Source organism: Octopus sinensis, linkage group LG3 (genome assembly GCF_006345805.1).
Source record: "Octopus sinensis linkage group LG3, ASM634580v1, whole genome shotgun sequence".
Lineage (NCBI taxonomy): Eukaryota > Metazoa > Mollusca > Cephalopoda > Octopoda > Octopodidae > Octopus > Octopus sinensis.
The window spans coordinates 10879685-10897804 of NC_042999.1; the positions used below are offsets into that span (position 1 = coordinate 10879685).

The following is an 18120-nucleotide window of genomic DNA, read 5'->3' on the forward strand; positions in this document are numbered from 1 at the left end:
TCTTTATAATAACAAACTCAATGTTACATCAATCAAGAATCCACCATCAAATCAATTGAGAAATTCATGTCTTTTAGAGTTTGCTTTCTTCATTTAGAGTCTTGGCAACAAGGAAGCAATAATGAAACTTTATTCTCATTAAACATGTTCTGAGCATTGAATATCACAAAGGAATAAGAACCTTTGATGTAACTCTGTGTGGGAAGGGATCACTTTCACTTCATGCCTGGCAAACCAGATACAGGCATCAAGTCAGTGGGTTCCAGATATCTATAAAAAGGGATAAATGTGTATAAAAATCATTGTTTAACATTCAATTTTTCTATTGGATCAGATGATATCCATTGAAGCAGATTTTCTACAGTGAGGTGCCTTTCCTGTCATCAAACCTCACTTGTAATATTTCCTGATGAGCACATTTTCACACAAGACTGAAAACAAATGATACCACTCGTATGTTGTTAACATGCAATATGAAAGCAAGAAGGCATAAACACACATATTTATACACACACACATCACTGTTTTTCTATATGATTAGAGGCTAAATGTGTCTAAGCATGTGGCTGATAGTGGATACTTACTAATGATAATCTGCAAAGACACAAATCTTGCAGTTAGTAATTCCACTATCACCGCTGGACACTTTTGGTTTGCTACAGATACTTCTGTGCTTTTTAGCATTATACTTCTATAGGAGATGCTTTCTCAAGATAAATACCCCGGTCTTCTTGCTGTCTATAGTATGTCCATGTTTAGTGAGATATACAGAATGCTATTCCAAACCAATATTGCTTCCATTGCTAATAGAATCTGTGTGTGTACGTATATAAAGTATATATAGAAAGAAGTTGTGTGAACTGGCACCCGTGATGGCATGTAAAAAACACTGTTCGCACTGTCCTGTTTTTGTTACCACTTTCACCCTCCGCAAAAAATCCCAAATTTTATTTAATTTGCTTTGCAGGAAAGACTTTTTCAACGAAATCTCGTATTGTCCTTACCTACGAAATGTGGAGTAGATGAAACAGGGACAACTGATGAAGGGGAATGTTCTTTATGTTGCATGTCTCGTTTCTCGGGGGGTTTTTTTGTTGTTTGAAAAAAAGTCCATTTTCTATGTTTTCGTTTTTTCATAGTGTCTACATTTTTTGATGTCCCGTACCCACATATGCATGTATATATACATATATATATGTAGGTATGTACATATATGTACATATATGTATGCATATATTATTTTTATATATATATTGTTGCATATGAAGATGGTTTCAGGTTGCCTATTAATTATTTGCTCTTTACAAAGAATAATTTCGTGTTTCTCTGAAACGCAAGTTACAACCCTGGGATTGTCCATCGTAGGGTTCAGTACTTCTCAATATAGACTATTTTGATGTATACTTCATTTCAATTTCCAGATGAGATGCACTAGTGAAGTGCAACAACTCTTGCATTCATTGGAAAAAGATGCGATGTGGTTTCTCACATCACATCTGCCTGCTCTTCACATTTATATACAGAGCTCTTTCAAGTGTTGGTCTTCACAGAGGCAATGGCCAAGACCTTTGGCATTGTGTCGTGTTTGAGAAGAACACCCATCAAGCCGTGCAAAATCGCAGTCATAGCAGATACTGGCATCATGCAAATTGGCACATAAACGCACCCTGGTGTCATACAAATGGCATCTATGCTGGTGGCACGTTAAAGCACCCATTACACTCTTGGAGTGGTTGGCGTTAGGAAGGGCATCCAGCCATAGAAACCATGCCAAATCCGACTGGAGCTTGGTGCAGCCTTCCAGCCTTGCCAGCCGCGATCAAACCATCCAACTCATGCCATCAGGGTGTGTTTCATGCCACCGGCACAGGTACAAATTTGTGCAACACTGGTACCTGCCACAACTGTGATTTTACTTGACTCGATGGGTCTTCTTCTCAAGCATGACATGATGCCAAAGACCTCGGTCATTGCCTCTGTGAGACCCAACACTCGAAAAGAGCTCAGCCACTTTACCTCCATGAGGTTCAATGCTTAGAAGGTGCTTTTTATGTGCCAGTTATGTGACACCAGCATCAACCACAACTGCAATTTCAATTGGCTTGACGGATCTTCTGAAGCATGGCATATTGCTAAAGGTCTCAGGCACTAGTCATTGCCTCTATGAGGTCCAAAGTCCAAAGATCATGCTTCACTACCTCGTCCCATGTCTTCCTGGGTCTACCTCTACCACAGGCCCCTTCCACAGTTAGATATCACTTCTTTACACTGCTGTCCTTGTCCATATGCATCACATGACCACACCAGCACAGTTTATTATTTTTGACCCCGATTCATTTTTTGCCTTATTTTCACCTTTCAGGCTTTTATTTCGATATCCCAGTTTTAGTTTATTCATTTTTTGTGTTATTTAATTTATGCATATGATTTTAATATTTTAAGTGGTGTGAAGTTGTGTCTGCTAATTTTACTTTGTGTCTGTTAAAAATTTTGTAGTACCAACTTGACCTAGGAAAACATCTATTGAACGCAGAGAAAAATTCATATCCAATTTAGAATTCAATTTGTAATCCATATATCAGATTGCACCAGATTGTGTCATCATTGTTTTTCTATTTTGTTTATTGTAGCTATTTGCTCTTTTTGTCTATGTTATTCTTATATTTACCCAACATTTGATATTTTCACCTCCCATTTTCATTTCCCTCTTTGTTTCCTTGGATGTGTGTATGTGTGTTATAATGTATTTTAAAACATATCTATAGAATTATTAGTCAATACTGGGTTACAACCATTGTTAACAATACATCTGTAACAATATAGCCACGGACAGAAAAGAGAGAACAGCTGTATGTATGCTTTGATTCTCACTGGAATCTTAATTAGCCACCTTAACTTTCCTTAAATATCTACAAATACATTTCTTATATATTCCCTAAGATTAATGAGGAAAATAAACTAAATTAGCCTATTTAAACTATTAGCCTATTTTAGCCCTTTTCTAGGCAGCTAGATGAGATATTATTAATTTACTGGTTTGTTTCATTTCATTGCAACTATACACAATAGAACAGATCTGTGTGTGTGTGTGTGTAGGTAGGTAGGTAGAGAGAGAGATGTACTTAAGAGCTAATTTTTAGTTGGTTTTGTAGGCTTATTATTATCCTGTATTGACACCAAACTCAAATGCACTAATGCAAGTGTGTCATTCTGTTAACATATGCCAAAATTGCTTTGGTCTTCATTCAACAGCCGATGAAAGAGTATGGTGGTTTTGTTTCTACCTTGTTTTGTATATTTTACTTGTTGCCCATGCTAAATTTCCGTTAAGAGATAAGTATTTAGTGACCACACTAGTGCTAGTGTTACCAAAAAAAAAAAGGCACCCAGTACAGTCTCTGAAGTAGTTGACATTAGGAAGGGTATCCAACTGAAGCAACCAGGCCAAAGCAGACACTGGAGCAAAACGCAGTCCTCCAGCTCATTGGAACCTATCAACCTATTCAACCCATGCAAACATGGAAGATAAATGTAGGATGATGAAGATGATGATGATGATGACCTTGGGTGCGTGTGTGTGTGCACGCACACACGTGTTATCAGTTGATTATCAGAGAAAAAGCAAACTTATGAAAAGTATATTTTTGTTTTACCAATCAGTAGCATATTACTATTGATCATCAAACAACTGGTCAGAATGTTGCCATCAGTTTTGTGCCAACTGTAGCACTTGGAAATATTGATGACTCTTCAGACACACAGAGCTGAATAAATAAAGTGTGTGTGTGTGTGTGTGTGTATGCCATCATCATTATTTATGATCTGTATTCCATGTTGGGATGGGTTGGCTACGATGACAGGATCAGATTAGTCACATGGCTGCATAGGTCCCCAATGTCTCTTTTGGCAAGGTTTCTACAGCTGAATGCCCTTTCTAATACCCAACACTTAACAGTGTACTGGGGGCTTTTATTTAGTGAGCTCACCAAGTGGGGGAAGAGGAACTGATGCTGTAGAGGAGATACATGGCTGACCCAGCTGGAAAGGGAGAATAGATGGAGATAATAATCTCTCTCTCTCTCTCTCTCTCTCTCTCTCTCTCTCTCTCTGTAGATGTGTGTGTGTATGTGTATACAAATATGTGTGTGTGTGTGTGTAATCAATGCGAGGATATCTTGTCCTCATAAGGGACTACTACATCCAAATTTTCACTTGTCTAATCACCAACACCATGCAGGAAAGTCTTTTCCATATGCATGGGATTATCATATGTATAAATAGGATTAAAGAAAAAGAATGGAGAGTTGGAAAGGATGTAAAATTAATTTAGTAACATACTGCCAAAATAATATATATATATATAGGCGCAGGAGTGGCTGTGTGGTAAGTAGCTTGCTTACCAACCACATGGTTCCGGGTTCAGTCCCACTGCGTGGCACCTTGGGCAAGTGTCTTCTGCTATAGCCCCGGGACGACCAATGCCTTGTGAGTGGATTTGGTAGACAGAAACTGAAAGAAGCCCGTCGTATATATGTATGTATATATATGTGTGTGTGTGTTTGTCCCCCTAACATTGCTTGACAACCGATGCTGGTGTGTTTACGTTCCCGTCACTTAGCGGTTCGGCAAAAGAGACCGATAGAATAAGTACTGGGCTTACAAAGAATAAGTCCTGGGGTCGATTTGCTCGACTAAAGGCGGTGCTCCAGCATAGCCGCAGTCAAATGACTGAAAAGAGTAAAAGAGTAAAGAGTATATATATATATATATATATATATATATATATAATATATATATAGAGAGAGAGAGAGAGAGAGAGAGAGAGAGAGGCGGGGGGAGTGCACTGATCAACATTTACAAAATAATTCAATGTATGCTATAGTAATGGCAGATTTAAAAAAGAATGAAAGGGACCATATCTAATGCTTCTAAATTCAAATTTCATTCCACACCATTAGTAACTTGAAAGAAATTGAGCTCTAACAGCTATTGTTGGCTCAACTCTTTTCTCTGCCACCATGCCATACTAATTCCATATATATAAATATATATATATACCTCATTAACTTTATTTGTAACTTATTTTATATAATAGCATGACATAGATGTCAATAATGATTAAAGAATGATAAGAGGAGAAACAATTGTTTATTCAGTACCACCTTATTTCTTATCTAAAAATAAGACAGATGAATGGTAGGAGAGGTAAAGAGTCCAGAGAGGAGACAGTGTAGAAAATGACACAGTTTGGAAAAATCAATACAACACGTGCTTCTCTTCTTACTTAAACATAGAAACATTTTCACATTTGATACACTTTATCTATAAGCATCCAAGTGCTTTTTTTAAAGAAATGTATTAATTTAAAATCAATACTATCTTAATATAGATACATTAGTAAGGTGATAGTATGTAGCTTAGAGCAAATACGATTCCTCCTTATGGAACATCACTTACCCAGGACTTTTAACTTATAAGTTCCATTAGCAAGTTAATTCGAATGCATAGGTTAAACAAGGAGATGGGTAGTTTGTCAATTAGGAGGAAAACATGCTTTTATCAACTAACTTTTAATAACTAACCAACACTGCAAACATAGGAAAACTAATCAATAGCTTTGTTAGTTCCAGTGGACAGTCTATTTTATCTCATAATTGAAAGGATCATGGATGTCCAACCCTATCCAAAATACCACAAAACAACTAACAAAAGGCTCTGGTTCTTATTTCTATTATAAGAAACAATCCCTAATACTTATCACAAAAATCTGTCTGCTTTAGGACCATAAAACATAACTAGAGATTACTGATTACACACACACACACAAATATGGGTTCCATTCTTATCTGTGTTTCATGTGAAATTAGTCTTGTATTTTTACATTCATATACTGATAATATTCATTTATTCGGCTAAATTTAAAATTCTTAGTTTGTCACTTACATTTTGGTTACAAGAGTTTCGCATTTCTAGAATTGTCACATTATATCCCATCACCAGATACAGGAATATGGAAACCCAATCGTCATTTTTTTTACCAAAATTCTATTTTCTAAGTACAACAATATTCTCTGAAGCCACCACTTATGGCATTCTGCCTTCATCTTTCTTCTCCTTTTTTTTTCTATGTGAAAGAATGCAAAAAATATTTCATACGCCTCCAACATAATTAAATGCAGAAGAATGATACAGAAATCAAAATGGTTTCTCACAAATCCACAACTGACCTCAGGACCACAACTGACTCCCCTGCTATAATTTACTTTACCCTTACAACTGACTACATCTTTTGAAAGGAGAGTAACATCAATTGAGTCAATCTTAGTACCTAGCGGGTATTTATTCATTGACCCCTAAAGAATGATAAATAAAACTGATTTTAACAAATATTACAATTCACGGCATTGAGATATGAAACATTAATAAGTAAAGGACACCATACCTTTTTCTATAGCCAAAGTAATAAAAATTCTCATGTGTAACCAATAAAAACAAATATTAAATTTTAGATCATCATCATTTAATGCCCGCTTTCCATGCTAGCATGGGTTGGATGATTTGACTGAGGTCTGGCGGACCAGACTCCAATCTGATCTGGCAGAGTTTCTACAGCTGGATGCCCTTCCTAACACCAACCACTCCAAGAGTGTAGTGGGTGCTTTTATGTGCCACCGGCACGAGGGCCAGTTTGGTGGTACTGGCAACCGCCACGCCCAAATGGTGCTTTTTATGTGCCACCTGCACAGGAGCCAGTCCAGCGGCACTGGCGACAACCTCGCTCGAATGTTTCACATGCCACCAACACAAGTGCTAGTAAAGCGACACGGTAACAATCACGCTTGGATGGTGTGTTTGACGTGCCATCAGCACGAAGGCCAGCTTGTTGCTCTGGCAACAATCTCACTCGTATGGTACTCTTAGTGCTCCACTAGCAACGGATGCCAGTCACCGAGTTTGATTTCGACTTCGATTTAGATGGTTGTGCAAAAGAGCAATGGTTTTATTTTGAAGAATCTGGTAAAAGTTAAATTCTTAAGTAGCCAATAATTCAATTTACTAAATTTGTCAAGTCAAATGATCCAATGTAATTCCATTTTGATATCAAACTACCTAAGTCAAACCTGTGCACCCAACTAAGATTTTAAATATTTCCTGTACACAGTACTGCAGTACTGGCTAAACATTGAAATATTTCTTCTTGCCCTGTGAATAATTCAATTACAAGCAAAATAAATAATAAAAATAAAACTTGTTTTATTTTTCTCACACAAAATTAGGTTCCAGTAATACTTTTCCCCAATGCAGCACTACTAAAAAATCAAAGCACTTTTAAATAGGTGAGATTCCAAAAATTCAACAACAGTAATATCTTTTATATAAAGAGTTCAAGGCTGATATTCATGGCCATTTAAATAGGTGTAACAGTAACATTACTTAAAAACAGACTGGCTTTTAAAAAAAAACATTTTCTAAGGAAATTACTAAAAACTAGTTATTACCAAGTACTCGCACTTGTAGTTGAAATTCAAATGAAAGCAGCTTTATTTGCCTTATATAGCTAAATAATGATAATGGTGTCAAATTGTAGCACAAGGTCAGCATGTAATTAGGAATGGTGATGGGGGGGGGGGGCAATTATATAAATCCAGTATTTGAATGGAGTTTGAACTCAGAACATAAAGACAGACAAAATGCTGCTAAGCATTTTGCCTGGCATGCAAACAATTCTACCAGCTTGCCGCCTTATTAATGATAATAATAATAACTAACAAACATTATTTCTGAGAGACAGTAATCTCACAATACGGTGGACTGTCTTTTCCAGGTAACCTTAGAAAATGTAATTCTTATATTATTCTTATATCATTGTCCTCATTATGTTAACGTCCACTTTTCCAAGATTGCATGGATCAGACAGAATCCATTGAAGAAGGTATCCTGCAGAGGATGCTCTTCCTAACAACACCTCTTACCTGTTTGCAAACAAAGGTATCATTTCCCTACAGCTACACATTTATGTGGAAGACTGGAAACAAAGAACACCATTTGTCTGAGGTGACACTTGTTTATGACTATTGTGTGATGTTCAGACAAAACACACATCTATTGTGGTCCCACTCAGTTGAAAGGGATCTTAGTCTTACAAGCTATGTGGCAACCTCATTAGTGCTGGTGCCATGAAAAAAAGCACCCTGTACTCTCTGTAAAGTAGATGGAGTTAGAAAAGATATCCCGCAATAGAAGCCCTGGCAAAATAGACACTGGAGCACAATGCACTCCTCTGACCTGTATGATCCTGTCAAACCATCCAGCACAAGTCAGCATGAAAGTTGCAGATAAAAAGATGATTATTTAAAGCTAAATTTTTTGCACTGGTACAATATCTTATAACATGTAAGTTTCACAGGAGAGAAGAATAAGATTATGAAGCTTTCATGCCTCTCTCTTAAAGTCAGTAACTGTGGACTTGGCTCATATTACAAATGTTACTTTTGGAGACATTTGAAAATATTTCTGTAGGAAACCTCTTTGAACATACACATTACAACAAAATGCATACATCATCATTTATCATAGATGACTACCATTTCCTACTCAACAATAAATTGTCTTCCCTCCTATACGGTTATCCTTGCCCTCCAAAGTTCTTCAGTTTTATAGAGAATTTAAGAGAAAACAAAACTCATTAGAATATATAAACTAAAAACAAACATTTCAGTATGATTCTGTGCATAATTTATTCTTTTAATTGATGCACGCTTTATTCCTTCTCTTAATATATTCAAATGTTTGAGTTTAAAAAAAAAAGGGGGAAAAGCAAATACTCTAAATTTTGACAGAATATTTCTCAGAAAATGTTTATTTATGAGCTACAATGTTTAGGAAAGTGTGGTAATTCTGTTTTAATTTTTCTATTTTAACAGAATCTCCATAATAGGTTGACTATTCATCTTGAAAGACCTATATATGAAATATACATCAAAGTCTAATGAAACCAGCTCCATAGAATATCTCTACACAAAACAAAAATCAACTTTTTGTTTTACCAGATTATTTAGATATGGAAATAGACTTCCTCGGAATTCTTTTAAACAGAATATGGTTTCATATTAAAGAACAATTTGCAATTCCCTCTAAAGATTAATAACAGTGAAATATTAACAGAGCAGTGACAGCTCTAATACTGCTTCAAACTTGTTCCTCTTTTAACACAATAAACTCTCTCTCCTCTGCTAAAATGTCATTGTCACCATATTTACATATCATGAGTTATAGCTTTATATAAAATAGGTTTGTTTCATTCTGCTTCTTTTTATATGTAATTAGTGGCAACTATAAAAATACATTTGTATATGCAGAGCATAAAAGAGACAGGATGTGTGTTTTGTGATGAAATTTGGAGAGAGAGAGAGGAGGGGGAGGGAGGGAGTGTGCGTGCATATATAGCTGTTGCTTTTATAAAATTAAATGGTGCCAGCATAGCCATGTGGTAAAGAAGATTCCCGGCCACATGATTTTGAAACACCACTGTGTGGCAACTTAAGTAGGTATCTTCTCCTATAGACCTTGGCCAGCAAAAGCCTTGTATGTGTGCGTGTGTGTGCATGCATGTCTGTATGTACTCAGATTTTGGCATCACACGATGGTTGGGAGTATTATCATCATACAAGTGATGTTGCTCACTTCCAAAATTCTGCAAAAACATGTCTGGTCAGTGAAGGCATCTGGCTACAAAAATTTGCCTCAGCAAATTTCATCTGGGAAAAAAAGCGCGGGGGGGGGGCATTAAAAAAACTACAATGATGATTATTTAGATCAGCATGTACGTTTGACATTTCTGTGTTGTACGTTGATACATCTATACATACATATTTCTTTATTAGCCACAAGGGGCTAAACACAGAGGGGACAAACAAGGACAGACATAGGTATTAAGTCAATTACATTGACCCCAGTGCATAACTGGTACTTAATTTATCGACCCCAAAAGGATGAAAGGCAAAGTCAACCACGGCAGAATTTGAACTCAGAACGTAACGGCAGACGAAATACGGCTACACATTTCGCCCGGTGTGCTAACCATTCTGCCAGCTCACATCTATACATACAACCAAACTATAGCTTTTGTAGTGAAAAAGGTAAATGTTTGTATGGTAGTATGTGAACAGTGTCAAATTATATATGTAAAGCAGTAAGAAGTGAATGCTGAGGATATATAATAGTTTACTTGCAAAGCATGTAAGAATGGGAAAATTGGATGTAGTATGGTGCATCAACACAGAAGTACTGAGATACTCAACTGACTATTTCATCTTTCATTTGCTTCAGTCATTAGACTGTGGCCATGCTACGCCATCACCTTGAATTTTCAGTCAACTGGATCAATCCCAAAACTTTTTTCTTTAAAACCTGGCACTTATTTTATTGGGGTTTTTTCTGCCTAACCAATAAGTTATGGGAACATAAATACATTAACACTAGTTGGCAAGCAGTGGTAAGGGACAAACACACACACACACACACACACACACACACACTCACACATGCAATGGGATTCATCCAAATCCACTCACAAACCTATGGTAGATCCAAGGCTATAGAAGATACTTGCTCAAGGTATCATGCAACGGGACTGAACACACAACCATATGGTTGCAAAGCAAACTTCTTACTACACAGCCATTCCATGCCCTTTTCCACCACCACCACCACCACACCACCACCACCACATCTTCTCATCCTCAATCCATATTCTCTCTTAAACTCACCTTCTTGTAAAAGACACCTCGTTACCAACATTTCCAGCCACTCCCACCCACTCTTATGCAAGGTAGCTACGTATCTTCTTTGTAGCAAGACACTTGTGCCTGTCCCTCTATCAATACCTGGCATAACACCAGCCCTCACTCGGAGATGGCAGCTTACTTGATGACTTCACTGGTGCCAATGTCACAGAAAAGGCACTCAGCACACTTGTAGAGTGGTTGGTGTTAGGAAGGGAATCAAGCCATAGAAACTAAACCAAAACAGCTCGACACAGTCTTCTGGCTTGCTGGATCCTGTCAAACCGTCCAACCCATGCCGTCATAGGAAATTAATGTTAAATGATACAGTGTTTTGAAGCCCTATAGACATCTATAAAGAGCTTGAGTAGCTCAAATAGCTTTATGAATGCCAACAACTTATGCTGGGGTTTATTTCGATTTTTAAGTAAAGAAAACTGAAAATAGATTAATGGGTCATTTCCAAAACTTCAAAATGTCTCTCTCTCTCTCCACACACACACACACACATATATATATATATACACACACATACACACATACGTTAAACATATATACACATACGTGTGTGTATGTGTGTGTGTGTGCATGCATGTATGCATTGTGTGTGCACGTCTACGTTCATGTTTGCTTTTGTCTTGACACTTTGTTGTAAACGTATGTCACTGTCATACAAGCAGGGTCATTCCTTCCCAATATTTTGTAGAAGCATGTTTGACCATTGGGGAAATATTAACTTGCTTTGAAACAGGTTAAGGTTGGTGACAGGAAAGGCATCCTGCTGAAGAAAACTTCATCCAGGCCATACGAGCATCATTATAATAATCATCATCATCATCATTGTTTAACATCCGGTTTTTTATGCTGGCATGGGTTAGATGGTTTGACACACAGCTGGCCAGCCAGGGAGCTGTCCAGACTCCAACTGTCTGTTGTGGCATGGTTTCTATGGCTGGACGAGGCCCTTCCTAATGCCAACCACTTTACAGAAAGTACAAAAGGTGCTTCTATGCAGTGCCAGCACAGGTGCAATTTATGTGGCCCCAGGACCTGCTAAGGAAAAAGCCTGTACGTAGAGGAATATAGCAATTTTACTTTGCTTGACGCATCTTTTCAAGTACAGCAAATTGCCACAAGCATGGAAAAGTAAATTCACTGAAGCAGCTGAAGAGGTAGACCCAGGAAAACCTGGGACGAGGTGGTGAAGCACGACCTTCGAACTTTAGGCCTCACTGAGGAAATGACCAGCGACCGAGACCTTTGGAAATGTTCTGTACGTGAGAAGACCAGGCAGGACAAGTGAGCCCAGCCCACTTATGAATGCCTTTCCTCCCTTGGACACAAAGACCTGTTGGGGCAAGCGAAGTCGATATAGAACCTCATCCGACGACGGGCACCCATGCCAACCCCCCTTTGCTTGCGAAGACATGTTGGGGCAATCGAAATCGAAGTCAAAATCGAATTGAACCAGCCAGGATCCCTGGTCTGGTGGTACGTAAAAAGCACTATCTGACTCGTGGCCGATGCCAGCGCCGCCTTCACTGGCTTCTGTGCCGGTGGCACGTAAAATACACCAATCTGACCGTACGACAGGCACTCATGCCAACCCCCTTGCTTGCGAAGACATGTTGGGGCAAGCGAAATCGAATTGAACCAGCCAGGTTCCCTGGTCTGGTGGTACGTAAAAAGCACTATCCGACTCGTGGCCGATGCCAGCGCCGCCTCCACTGGCTTCCGTGCCGGTAGCACGTAAAATACACCAATCTGACCGTACAACAGGCACCCATGCCAACCCCCTTGCTTGCGAAGACATGTTGGGGCAAGCGAAATCGAAATCGAATTGAACCAGCCAGGATCCCTGGTCTGGTGGTATGTAAAAAGCACCATCCGACTCGTGGCCGATGCCAGCACCGCCTAGTCTGGCTTCTGTGCCGGTGGCACATAAAATACACCAATCCGACCGTGGAGAAAATCAGGTGTAGTGTTGGCGAATCTCAGGAAGCATGGAAGTTTTGAAGGATGCAGTGCTCCAACAACTAACAACTGATGCCAGCAGTCTGTTCCATGCTTAAGAAACTCTTAGCATGAAAAAATGTTTCCGAAAGTCATGGAAGGAGCTGTGCTGTTTTCTGACTTTGTAAACATGTCCACGGGTGTTAGACAGGTGGAGTTTGAAAAGGTGCTCAGCGTTATTGTTTGTAAGATGGTTAATAATTTTATGGGTGTCTGCCAAGTCTGCTGCCAGACGTTGGAGTTTCAATGTATCCATGCCCAGGGAAGTAAGGTGTTCAGAATATGACTGGACACCCTTCCTGCTGCCAACCCTCATTTGTTTCCAAGCAAAGTAATACTTCCTTGTGGCTGGGCATGTTTTCACAGATGATTGAAAACAAACAACACTGCTTGCATCATGATGATATATGTCTATAGATTATTGCATAATGTGAAGACATGTAGACACAAACACACACATGATGGGCTTCTTTCATTTTCTCTCTACCAAATCCATCCACAATGCCTTGGTCAACCGAAAGTCATCTGACCAAAATGCTATACTGTGACACTGAACCAAAAACTACAAGTTCAGGAAGTGAATTTCTTAACCATACAGCCATGCCTTTACTGGTCTGAATAATGTTATATACTTTCAATCTGTAGTTACTTTCTTTATCTATGCAGTGGTCATCAAATTTTTCCATTTAACATAATTTTTAATATTTTTCTGCATACATATTCATTTTAATACTTAGTCTTCAAATAACAGGTTTTCAAATAAACTCACACCCATGTAATTAGTTTGTTTTCAACATAATTTGTTTTCCTTGAATAATTATTTTGTTTTCCTACCCCCAACACCTTACTTCATAAATAACCTCCCACTGAATAGATTTCCTGTTGCTTACCTGACTTTAGATGTTCCAATGTTCTGAATGGAACCACAGTAGTCTTGACTTTTGTCAACATGTTGCAGTAAACTAGATGAAACGAAATGAAATGAAAAGAACATAGTTATTAAAATAGAAAATACATTAATCACAATTTCTTCAAAAACAGTTTTCTTTCAAGTACATATTAAAGACAAAAAAACTGTAATATTTAAAGAAAGCAAGAAAAAAGAAACTCTTATTATTTTAAATTTAATTTTTTTAAAGAATTGTTCCTGAAAACTGATTCTCACATATCCTACATTTCTGACCCCACCACCCCACCCTAAAGATCAATTAGCCCATTGTTCTAGAATGTTGTGTATGGTATTACAAATTCAATCATTATAAAATTAAAATGTTCCCATGTACTAAGAGAACACTAGACTTATGAGATTCATTAGTTCCTTCAATTTACTCAATCTGCAATTAATTAAAAAGAAATTAAATAGTAATAATAATGTGAAAATATAGTAAATATGCAAATGATTAGTTAAATTTAGCCTTATGGGTTGAAGTACTTTCTTATTCAAAAGGTTGTAACGTGTAAAAGAAAGGAGTTTTAAATAATGCTAATAGTGGGAAAGTCAAAGTTTGATTATTCCCAAATAAGAACTAAGACTTGCTGGCATTGTGTCTTATTTCAAACTGGCTGGTTGGTCGGTTGGTAGTGAAATATTTATTCAAAACTAATCTCTCTAAACTACAAAAGAGAATATGGTGCCATAAAAGAATTTCTTTCTTTCTTTTCTTATAAAATTACTTTTTTTTTTTTTTTTGGTAGTGGGGTTAAGAACTTTTATATTTTTGCCTAACTTCATAGCATTTTAATTTTCATTCAAAAATTTGCTTGATGTTAACGAAGGTTGAGCAACCATCAGATGTCATCAGTAAAGATATTTGTTGATGATGGAACTGTGAAAGAAATCTTATCTGATAAAAGAAACTATTTCTAACTTCTTAAATTTTAGACATGAAAATCTATAAAAGAGAATCTTTTTCTAAGCCAGTGACATTTACACAGGATTTATGTAGCACACACATTCTAGGTTAGAGATAATGCTGTCTAATTGATAGCAATAAATGTCTTCCTTTGTTAAAACATTTAATCTATTTTAGCAGTTAATAACTTTACACTGAATGACCTTTCTTAAAAATCAACATCTTTCCAATAAGATGGATGGAAAATACACTGCCTGCACTCCCTAAAGTTTCCCTAAATACCCACACAAACTCACTCCTTTAAATAGCACTAACACTAGTTAAGAGGGCTGGTTCAAATAAAATCTCCAGCATAGCATCCCTGTTACTAGTCTAGGTTCCAAATATGTCAGCTGTGCTAACAACATCTTCATCACATGGAAGCAGATGAAAACCTATGATGACAATTATTTTTAAAAGAACAATTTCTTAAAACAACTTTCCTTTGTCCTGCTTTTTCTGTCTTTTCCATATGTGTGCATGTGTGTGTGTGTGTGATGGGGGGTCTCTGTATGTGTGTGATGGGGGTCTCTGTATGTGTGTGTACATGTATTTGTAAGCAAAAGCTAGAAGGTATTCCGAGAGACTTTTCTATGTTAATTGCTCTTTGTCATTAAATTGAAGATGGCTCCTCCCATTAACAGTCATCCCAGTCCTACCTAAAATAATGTTCATCTTTTATCATTGACATAAAAGTTGTGCTTAATCAAAGTTGATATTGGTGAGTGACCATAGTCCAGAAAGTAGGCAATCAAATGAACAAACACTGGATTCTACACCAAAAACTCCACAAGACAACAGAAATGCAGGCTATGGAAAACTATTTTAACATTAATTAGGGCAAAAGATTGTTGACTTTAGAAATTAAAGACAAAACTAGAAACAGCAACCATCTCCATATAAACAAACAACACTGCTTTCATTTCCAGGCATCGATCTACAGCTAATAAATAAAGCTTTGCAAAGCAATACAAAACTTGTGGTAGAATATGAAGATAAACTTTTTCATTGAACATATTCTTGTTGAAATAACTTTGTTTCAATTGCGAAAATAATTCTTTTATTCTTATATATGTTTCAGCCATGCTGGGGCACCGCCTTTAGTCAAACAAATCGACCCGAGGACTTATTCTTTATAAGCTTAGTACTTATCTTATCAGTCTCTTTTACCGTGACATAAACACACCAACATCGGACAACACAGACCACACAAACATATACATATATATATATACAATATTATACTATACATATATACTTACATAATACATATATACATATACATATATATATATACATATACAGATACATATATACATATAATATACATATATATATATATATACTATATACATATATATATATATACATAATACATATATATACATATATACACAAATATACATATATATACATATATACACATATATCATATATATACATATACACTATATATACATATATACATATATACATATATATACATATATACATATATATACATATGTACATATATATTATATATATGTACATATATATATATATATATACATTATATATATATATATACATATATACATATATATACATATATACATATATATACATATATACTATTATACATATATACATATATATATATATATATACATATAATACATATATATCATATATACTATATATACATATATACATATATATACATATGTACCATATATATATATATGTACGTATATAGATATATACATTATACATATATATACCTATACTATATATACATATATACATATATATACATATATACATATATATACATATATACATATATATACATATATCATATATATACATATTACATATATATACATATATACATATATATACATATATATATATATATACATATATATACTATATATACATATATTATACATATATATACATATATATATATATACATATATATATATAATATACATATATACATATAATACATATATACTATATATACATATTACAATATATATACATATGCTACAAGCCATATGCTACAAATGTGTCCCAGAGAGAAAGGCACTGTACACAAGAACAAAATCCCCAGAGAGAGGAAAATTTTAATGAGACGGCGTACGAAATTTTCAAATCGCCTAAACAAACAGATTGAAAGCAGTGAAAAGTCCCGCCTAAAAATAAAACTGTTGGAAATCGAAAATGTCTGCAACTCTCCCATGAAAAAGAAAGAGCAGACAAAGAAGCCTGGGCTATAGAAAACATAAAATCTAACCCCAGAGCTTTCTACAGGTATGCCAAAGAAACAGCTACAGTGCACTGTAGAATAGGGCCACTCCTCGAAAAGGATGGCACACTTACAGGAAAACCAATGAGTAAGTGAAATACTGAATGAGCAATTCAAGAGTGTTTTCACTCCACCCTTGGGCATCTCCAAATCATCAATCCAACTGACTTTTTTACCACTGCAGATATAAAATCAGAGGCGGCGACGATAGATTACATCGATATAAAGGAAACGATGTAACCAAGGCTATAGATGAAATGAAAACAGACTCAGCTACTGGCCCCGATGGATTCCCGGCAATCTCCTAAAAGCATATAAGAGAGTCCTAGCAAGACCACTGCAGTTCCTCTTTCAGAGCTTCTTGCAGCTGGCACTTCTCCAGGAAAACTGAAGGAAGGTAAAATATTCCCCATTCATAAAGGAGGTAGCAGAGCGGAAGTCAAGAACATAACCTATCTCTCGACCTCACACATCAGCAAGGTCATGGAACGAATAGTCAGAAGGAAGCTGATCACCTTCTTGAAGAGAATGACTTGCTGCCCGACACCCAACATGGTTTCCGACCAGGGAGAAGCTGTTTAACTCAGCTCCTACAACACTATGACTGGGTGCTGAAACGGCTGCTCAACCACTCAAATGTGGAAGTCATATATCTCGACTTTGCAAAGGCCTTGATAAAGTCGATCATGGAATGATATGTCACAAACTGCGTGATCTCAACATAGTTGGAAAACTGGGAGAATGGCTTCATGACTTTCTGAAGGATAGAAGTCAGGTGGTAGTAGCCAATGGGGCCACCTCCATTACACACAAATAGTGAGCGGTGTTCGCAGGGCACTGTTCTGGGACCACTACTGTTCATAATGGCCCTCTCAGACATGCCCTCAGCCACGCAGAGAGCCACGATCACAAGTTATGCAGATGATACAAAAGTTTCACAGGCAATAAAGACCCTGAGGACACTAACATCTGCAATGTGAGCTGGACGAAATATACAAGTGGGCTGAAAAGAATAGCATGCAGTTCAATGCTGGAAAGTTTCAAGCTTTATACTATCAGCATGCAAAACTGAATGCAATACCCAATGAATACACTGGACCCGGAGGGACTGCAATCCCAGAGGCACAATCAGTGC

At 36.7% G+C, this 18120-nt stretch overlaps 1 protein-coding gene across 8 annotated transcripts in view; it reads right to left on the reverse strand.

Annotated features, from left to right (window-relative positions):
• The window catches only part of LOC115209795 (rho GTPase-activating protein 39), a 511104-nt gene that overhangs the window by 314415 nt on the left and 178569 nt on the right, over positions 1–18120 (reverse strand). For all 8 annotated transcript variants that reach the window (XM_029778335.2, XM_029778339.2, XM_029778338.2 and 5 more), the window contains one exon: positions 13688–13759. In XM_029778335.2, coding sequence (XP_029634195.1) covers positions 13688–13759 — 72 coding nt within the window. The remainder of the gene's footprint in view (positions 1–13687; positions 13760–18120) is intronic.